This window comes from Athene noctua, chromosome 3 (assembly GCF_965140245.1).
Source record: "Athene noctua chromosome 3, bAthNoc1.hap1.1, whole genome shotgun sequence".
Classification (NCBI taxonomy): Eukaryota; Metazoa; Chordata; class Aves; order Strigiformes; family Strigidae; genus Athene; species Athene noctua.
Window position 1 is genome coordinate 45666146 of NC_134039.1, and position 9194 is coordinate 45675339.

The window sequence follows — 9194 nt, forward strand, 5'->3', positions numbered from 1 at the left end:
CTAAATGAATTGTTTTAGATTATTTTGCTAATGCTCTTTTTACATTTCAAAAGCATGAGCTCAGTAGGTTAAACCTGTGCAGATACACAACTAGAATTCGATATATACAGTATTCTAAAGAGTATAATTGTCTCTATGCTCCTGTGTTTTACATATTCCTATATATAACATCTAGATTAAATGGGGATTCATTGCAAATGTGTTTTTGCACAGATTTAGGATGCTTTCCACTGAGCATATATCTCACACTGTCTTCTCAACAACTAGGATTACTTAATGGTAAGAGTCCAATCTTTGAGGAGGTCAGGAACACCCGAATAAGGCAGATTGCCATAGCATCTTGCAACATAAGGTTCTTGGCTTCTTTTAGGAATGTTAGTATAAGCATTTCAGTGCTGTTCACTTGGCAGTAACCATAATTAGAACAGATCAGAATAATAAAAGAAATTATCCACCATCAGCTACTAAAGACATATTCCTATAATGATAAAATGTATTTTATCCTGGGACCATGTGAACATTTTAATTTCAAAATCTAGATTCAAGAGAAAATTATTTCATAGTTTTTACTAGAAAATAAAGGGGCTTGAGTTCAGAACTGACAGTTTCTCAATGAGAAACACTCGTTGACTGGCTCTGATGATAACCTTAGCCTAGGCTGAAATGTTTTAGCCACTGGATTTTAAGTTTATTTTATACAGAGTAGGAAAGTTAGCTCATAAGCAGCAAACATCTTCAAGTAGTATCCAAATGCTTTTGAATACTTGAATTTAATTTACACATCAAGTCTACTACCTTTTTATTTTATTTTTTCACTTTGTTTTGGTATATCCTTGGTTTTTTGGTTCCTTGGTTGGTTCTTAGTTGTGTTTAATTGTCATTTATTATGAGCTCTCTTTTGCATTAACACCTTATCTCCATCTCTAAGATGATACTGATTCAGAGCTGATCCAAACCCCCCTCCAAACTTTCCACCTGGAAAGTACTGATTTTGGATTATGCCTCTATCTCTATTCATCTTGCATATCTGGTTTTCATTTTTTCAGAGTTCCTGTTTTCTTTATCATCTTTACCATCTTTGTCTGTCCGCTCTTCGCTTTTATCATTAGAAAAGTAGCAGGAGAAATATTTAAAAAGAATACTTTCCTAGTTTCTGAGTAAAAAATCTACCTGATTATTTTGGTGGTTTTTTTGTAAGCTTTATGTTTACAAGGGAGGTTAAATACATACACCATCATTGTGCTTCCCCTCAATTCCCCTTTCAAGCATGATTCTTTATAATCTGCGTAAATACTGATAGAAACTCAGAGGCTGGAGGCTGGTTTTGAAATGTATCAGAAGTCTGTGAAGCATCACAGTATAGCCTGCCCTTGCAATCTGGAGATAACATTGCACAATATTTTAACAGACATGTTATACATTTGTGTTAAGTATAGTTTTACAGTATGCAGTTCTCAGTAGGTAAGAAATATGTTAATTGTCATTAGGGGAGAACCTAAGATATGATTTTTCCTGAAGATGCCAACAACTGTCTAGCTGTCTGTTATCTGGACATTTGGAATTTGAGCCACTGACTATTTCAATAAGAAAAAAAATGTCCGGTGATGCCCCATGTAAAGTTTAGCTGCATTGTCATCAACATTTTATAGTTTCTGTGGGAAAAGTCTCATTATTTCACTGTAAACAATTTATATCTGAATGATATAAACCTGGTATAAACCCGACAGATGCTTAGATACATACTTGTTTTCAAGGAAGTAGGTAGTGCTATTGAAACCAATGGGACTTCTCATGCTTGCAGTGAAGCATGTATCCATGTACTTGAGGAGCCAGGTCCTGTCCAGCTTCACCTTCATTGTGTTTCCTTGCTGATATCTCTCTCCCGACCAATGGGTCAATCCTTTTCTTCATAAGTGGGCTTATTCAGGTGCTATTGAAAATACTTGAATATGAAGATAGTGATGCAGTAAATAGGAATGCTTTTCGAGAGTTTTACAACATAGCCTCTACTAGGTGAAAACAATCTGTGTGTAGCAAAAAGTAGGTGGCTAGAGCTCACAGTGTATGTGAACAGAAATGTCTTTAAGTGCAATGTTCCCTCCAAATTGTGAAGCATTATGTGGTTGCCTCATTTAATGATTAATTATTTACTACTTGCTTATGTGGATTGCCATTTATTTCATTTTGAGTCAGATGGAGAAGGAGCACAAATATGGTATTTTAAATTTGCCATCAGGAGGCATTTGCAAATATGTAAAAATTTGCTATCTTATTATACTTTAATATTAGACACAACATCTTAGGGTTAATATTTATGAAGTTGGAGCTTCTTTCCCATATTATCATTCAATCCTCCACAGAAGTGATTTACACATATTGTATGCAATTTATCTGTTTTTTGTTTTATTTAATTTTAAGGAAAATCATCCTTTATTAGGAATTGGGTTTAACAGAGATTATATAATTCTAACAGTTTTTGTAGTCTGTCTTAATGGGGTTTTGATTATGCTTAGCCAGATATCTCACCCAGTGACCCTGTTGGGATCCTATATCTTGCACACTGTGCAACCCTGCTGAAGCCAACAGAGTGGCACTGGGTACAAGATAGCATGTGGAAGAGCAGGTCAGACCTCTTGTGTGATGGTCTGTTTAATTTTCTGGGAAAGAATAGCTGCATTAATTTGTAAATAATTTTACTTACTAATGTCTTTTTGGTAGTAATGTGTCTCAGCATTGAGTTCTTTTGCAGGCAGATTCCCTCTGAGTCCCAGATAGTTCCTTGGATTACATTACATTGTATTGTTTGTCTTTGTCTATTTTTTGGCTGAATTCAACTGATGTCTGTGCATTTTCTCATACAAGGCTATGAAAAATCTCGAAGCTTAAACAACATAGCTGGCTTGACAGGCAATGCTCTGCGACTGTCTCCAGTAACATCACCCTACAGCTCACCTTGTCCTCTAAGGCGCTCTCGGTCTCCCATCCCTTCCATCTTGTAAACCAGATGGCACCAATCGACTACATAGTATTAATTCAAATACTGTTTACCACATATTGGAAAGAAATGTAGCATTAACCATAGGCTCCACAAATACAGTATAAGTCCTGCATGATATAACTGTCAGTATTAAGAAATGCCACTTAGGTAGCTGAAGATTTTTATCTTGGCTTTTAAAGTTTACCTAAGGTAGCACTTCTCCTTTTATCTACTATAATATCCTACTTTCCTGTGGCAATAAAAGGACAGTTAGTGGATGCCGTTGGCCAGTATATTCAATAAATAAGCATATTTTCAGGGAGATTTACTTAAAATAATGTGCTTCCAAATAATTATCAGTCACTCCATTGAACCTCCATTTCTTGTGACTCTAATCCATTCTGAAGATGTCTGGAATCGTGTCTTGGTTGCACAATGTGACTTGGGTCTGCTCATTTGCATGGACCATTCTGTCTCCATCACCTGACAAGCAGTGTTGCTGATCGCGGAGACCACAGAGGGCTCTGGATGTGTGTTACCACATTGTACCATCCTGCTGAAATGAAAGCACTGATAAACTGGTCTGCATGTGGGATTGTTTTTCTTTGTTTAACCTTTTCCTTTATTTTTTAACTATCTACTTGTTTATAAATGGCTTTATTTTGTGATTAATTTTGGTACTGGATTGCTGTATCAGAGTTCTGAATGTCTCCGGTTGTTTGCACACAGATAACTGCAAAGAGGTTGTCATTACTGGTTACACGCAAGCAGAAGCCAGATCTCTTTCTTAATGGCTTGGGGAAGGCACAAAACATGCAAGAAAGGTAAACGCCATCCAGACTTGCAATTTTAAGCTAGCAAGTGCTGCTTGGTACTGTAGTAATTTCTCTACTCCAGGGTTCTTCAACATTTTCAGAGGCTGAGTACCAAGTAAAACTGAGAAGATTATTGGGGGCCTTTTTGTACCACTGTAAGAGGGTAGTAGTTCTCAAGTCCGGGTTTTTGACCAGCCTTATACCTCTGGCTCATGAGCTTCAAAAATTTCTTCGGTCAATGTTTTTTGAGGTGCTTTGTCCTATATGTTGTTTGTCTGTCTGTTTTGCAGCCTGTCTACTGTATTCTCCATCTGTCTCCATAAAGCACAGAGATACTGTTAAAATGCCCCCCTCTTTTAAGGTTAACTAAGGACATTTTTCTCCTTTTCTCTTTTTTCATATGGACTATACTTATGTGTATAGAAACAAATATATATATTTTTCAAGTGCAAGTTAGTATCATCTAGACTAACTCACGTGAGCACTCTGAAGATTTTTCGAGTGGGATTTAGTAGCGGCTTTACAGCACTGACCGGTTGCCTATTGCATCAATCTTCCTCCTAGCAACCAGCATTCATTACAGTTTTGAAACTGTATCTTCTCTAGTGTCTTTTTCATTCAATATTAACCTCTGTTTATGCAACAGGACAAATGCAATGGCAGATTTTATATTCTGGGCTGGTGAGGAAAAATGACCCTAAACTGTAGAGTTTTAGAACTACATGGGGAAGACCATAACAACTCAAATCTTAAGAGATCCTTGAGATTGTTGAATAATCCCTGATTGTCATGCTTTATTTTTTGTTAGGAAAAGAAATATAACTTTTTGTTGACCATGTAACATGTTCTTCTGTATATAGCCTAGCCCAATAGCATGACCTGCATGTCAGAATTACTGTACAATAATGTATTTATCAAAGTATACATTTCTGATATTTAGAGATGTACATTGATTTAGTTTTGGTAAAATATTGTCAATAGAGAGATAATTGCAAACAGCTTTTAGCAAAGGAATTAATATAATATCTGGTGCTGCTGTTATATTAACTACAGTGTTGTACAGAATTTATCATGGATTTTTGACTGGTGAAAAAGGGACAATGGAATTTAGCCATACCAAGGACTGTACTGGAAAGAGACTGCTGCTGCTGAATGGGCCCTGATAAACAACTCACACCTTGAGGAGGTCACTGAGACTTTACATGCGAAGTAGAGCTTGTTAAAGAAGATGAAAGACTGCTCCTAATTACTGCTGCCAGAGGAAGGGGTGACTAGTCACTGTTGATGAGTCAGCTGTAAATAAAATGTGTGTGCATGGAATATCAGTTTTTATCTATATCAAGGAAATCTGAATTCAAGTCATCATTGCTAAGGCTCCATGCAAACACCCACACCCCTGTGTGTATTCTTCCTGGTTCCTGCAGTAAGTTGTGCTGTGGATCATACAAAGACACACAATGATGATAGTGATGTAAACTACATCTGTCTTGACTTCTGTCATAATAATGATATACTTTGCAAAGGTCACAAATAAGAACAGAGTAGGTTTGACTAAGTCCTTGTTTTCTCAGTTTGCCATGACCTATATTTCTATGAATTCTAGTGTACATGCCAAGTCTTAAGTTTACTTTTCACTTTGATAACAGAAATATGACTGCAGAAAACATCACTGACTCAGTTCACAGCACACAGTCTTCTTTCATTGTTACCTCAAACTATAAGTGTTACGAGAAATAAAATTCTGGCAGCGACTATTTTTTTTTAATTCAAAGTGTTGCAAATCCAACATCAATAAGTATAAAAGATGTATTAAAATTATATCCTACAAATGTATATTTTACATAAAAGAGATATTCTTTGATCAATTACTTTCTGTGATTTTTGTGGTAAATGGATCTAGTCTATTCTATGTTTATGAGGCATTGTAGTGCTACAATGTGGTAGTTATGTTCTCTCCATCCTATTCAGTGGGAAATTCTCCAGAATCTGTTTTGTCACCCTGGTGTCCCGACTGTAGGGACCTGTCCCAGTTGTGAAACTCTGTATTGTGGAACTTCTGTGAACATGTCAAGGTGCATGCACAATCCTGGTGGAAACCAGTGGAAATGTAATACCTGAATTGGAGAATAAAAGGCAAAAGACCTGGGGAGGAACTTGGAACATATCTTCTGAAGTGGCTCATGCTCTTTCTTTAGCTGTATCGGTCCCCTGCCTGCCACTGGCCATCCCAGTTCTCAAAACAGTTTCCTGGAGTACATGAGGAGCTAATTCAAAAACTAACAGGAGCTAGCTTCTAAAAGAATTTTAAATCTTCCTTCTTGTTAATGACCCTATGCCTGGTGTGGAAGCTGTAATAGGGCTAGATGTTATCAGACTCAAGGCAGTTTTATTGCATCCTGGTGTGAAGTCAACCTGAAAAAGGAGGTGATAAATGGTTGCTTAAAGCTCCTAATCCAATACTGTGTTTGGGGCAACCAGTGAAATCCCTGAATACAAGAGCAGAGTGTCTGAGAGGCATGAGGGAGCTAGTAGAGCTGTACACATGATCTCAGAAGCTGTTACCTCAGTATTTTGGAAGAGGTGCTGCAATGTAAGAAAGATTCCAAAATAAACAGGATCAAGAGGTGTTCAGGTTTTGGAAAATGTGTTATAGTGACATACCATGAACGCTCAACATGCTGTTTGTCCAAAGGATAAAAGTTGTCTGTACTGTGACCTGTGAGCCGTACCCACATGAAAAAGAGGTGTAGTGATTAGCCAGGACAAGGCTCCCACCTGGCTCCAGTCATGCAGGTCTGATGTCTGCCCCCCAGCACCCAGACAGAGGTGTCTGGCTTTCCTCAGTGATACACAGGGATGGTGAGGAGTCCCAGATGGAATGTAGACAAGGTGGTTCATTGTCTTGGGCAAAACTGTAGAAAACACCAACGACCAGATGATGTCTGACATCTTCTAATAATAATAAATGATGTCTCTGGATGGTAAGGAGCTTAAGCCTGGATGGACCGTCACTGACACAGGACCTTGAGTCCAGAATATCCTGATTGCAGCTACTGTTTTCTTCCATAGAGAACCAAGCTCATGTTTAAATGCTTTCCTTTAAAACACACCTGGAAGACAAGGTCATGGTGAGTCCATTAATTATTCATGTGTTTTGGGACTACAACCCAAATCTGACTGTTCTATGAGGAAGAGTTGACTTAACCACCAGCCCACCACCAGCCCCCAAAGGTTAGCCCCCTCCTGCTCTTCCTCTGCTTCTGGGCCCAACAAGGGGTGAAAGTGCATTTTCATGGGAGGTAGGCCACCAAGATTTAACTTTGTCAGAGTGGACGGCTGTGAACCTAGATGTCATTCTCCAGGGTAATGCAGTTCTTAGGTCTCAGATACTATGTAAAGGATGGGCAGCACATTTCCATCCCCTTCCTCTTTTGGCTGTGCTTTAAAAATAAGTAGGTACAATGTTCTTTTTTAAAGGGGTCCTCACAGTACAATGTGCTTATGCAGATCAGCCCTGCATAAGCAAAATTGTACCTGGAGGAAGGAGTTCTGGGTCAAGCAGAAAGATGCTGTGTGATTGTGGGTGTCCTGGGGATCAAATACAAACCAAAGGGCAGTTGTGGGCATTTCTGTGCCTGCTTTAAGACTCCGGTAATTTATTTAATCCATTTATAAGTAAGATTTAAGGGTTAGAAGTCAAAACTAGATAGAGTTAAACAAGCAATGAGTTTAGAAGCAATGCATCCGTTAAGACAATTTACCAAAGGCTGTTGCTTGTTTGCCTTTTAAAGTTGTAAATAAAAATGTCAAAAATGAGCATCTTTTTGAAAGATAAACTAGTGCAACAACAGAGTTGGAGCAGAGATCAAAAGCTGTGATGTATTGTGGAGATGAGTAGGTTAGGGGATCTTTGGACTTTGAAGACAATTATTGCTCTTATGGGGCCTCATTCAGCACTGAGAAGACGTTGCTGTTCCAGCGAATTTTGAGACACTGTATTACAAATGTTATAGGTATGTACTGTAAACTGGTGCCAGAATTGCTAAGAAGTATGCAGCTAATGATAATTAATATAATACTGTGTGTCAAGAGGCTTTTTCATGTGTGAAACGATTATTGTTCCTAAAAGTTCTCTTACAAAATATCTAGATTAAATAAAAACTGTTAAAAGAGAAGGAAATTTAAGGAAGCCTTTGTTCGGATGGGTTACTGAAAATTAGAGGGGGAAGGGACCAATCTGACATGAGCACACTTGCCAGCATATTTAATGGGAATATATGAATTTTAAAGTCATGAATGAATTAACTATAAGAAAGAGGAGGGCGTTTTATCATCAGAATAAATCATGCAGAAGTCAGATAAAGGAAATTGGAATGGAAAACTGCTACTAGAAAGAGAAAATGAATATATTAATATGCTGTATTACAAGCAGTGGCTTAAAAGATTCCATAATAGAGCCTTTGAATTCTAACTGTGTGAGAAGACATTACAAACAAAGCAAAGGTTTCTAGCAGGTTAAAGTTATCAGAAATATTAATATTCTTATACTACATCTTTTCCCCCTTGGAAATACTTGTTATTTATTTAACTTCTAAAGAGACAAGTTATTTAAAAACTGGTGGGTTTTAAAATCAAGAGTTGGCTCGTGAGCAAATACTGAGATGTTAGTGTTGGGTGTTTGGTACCTAACTGGTATGCCGTTACCATCATTTCCCTCCTACTTAGCTGAATATCCCTGGGACATGTTGAAATTTCAGAGGTGTTTGATTCCTGACCTCGGAGACAGGGATCTGTCATACGCTGGGTGTGTGGGAACGTCAGGGTGTGCTTCAGCCAGGTGTGAGCGGTGAAGAGCTCCTGGCTCCACGGCACAGCCAGTGGAAGCACCCCAAGCCACGATTTATGTGTGGCTTCTCATTGCCTTCTGGCAAAATATACATGCGTCCCCCACCCTCTGCAACCTCCTCCCCAAAACCCAGCCTTCTGTCACTTGCATTTTCTTCTCATGAGCATGTTGATGAACAGCTGACAGATTTCAGATTCATACTTTCACAGCTTTACATTCACAGATGGCAATATTCTAGCATATTTTTTTTAAAAAAAAGAAATTGGAGGTGGACACTTTTTGAAAATTTGGCACCAAAGCATTATGCATTTCATTTAACATCCCCTGTATTATTTGCTGGTGGAAGACGAGATCAGTTTAACATGAGGGCCACAGCTAGGTTATACTGAAACTTTCAGGATGTGTTCATTTTATATTCTGCATCTGGTTAGAGCATTGCTGCATTTTACTATCACATGAAGCTCTCAGTTTTCTCCCCAAATGGGATATGAAGATAAGATATGCTAGAGCAAGTCAGAGAATACTGTTTTAAGTTAAATGTTTTCTCTGTAGAATG

The 9194-nt window shown here is 38.0% G+C and overlaps 1 protein-coding gene across 8 annotated transcripts in view; it reads left to right on the plus strand.

Moving 5' to 3' along the window:
* KCNC2 (potassium voltage-gated channel subfamily C member 2) overlaps positions 1-7865 on the plus strand; it is a 105651-nt gene extending 97786 nt beyond the window's left edge. For 3 of the 8 annotated variants that reach the window (XM_074902844.1, XM_074902845.1, XM_074902846.1), the window contains exon 5: positions 2863-4961. In XM_074902844.1, the coding sequence (XP_074758945.1) occupies positions 2863-2999 (137 nt within the window). In that variant the 3' untranslated portion in view covers positions 3000-4961. Of the gene's footprint in view, positions 1-2862 lie in introns of all 8 variants that reach the window. The other 5 variants (XM_074902848.1, XM_074902852.1, XM_074902847.1 and 2 more) reach the window with 3 other exon arrangements.
* The last annotated feature ends 1329 nt before the right edge of the window (positions 7866-9194 follow it).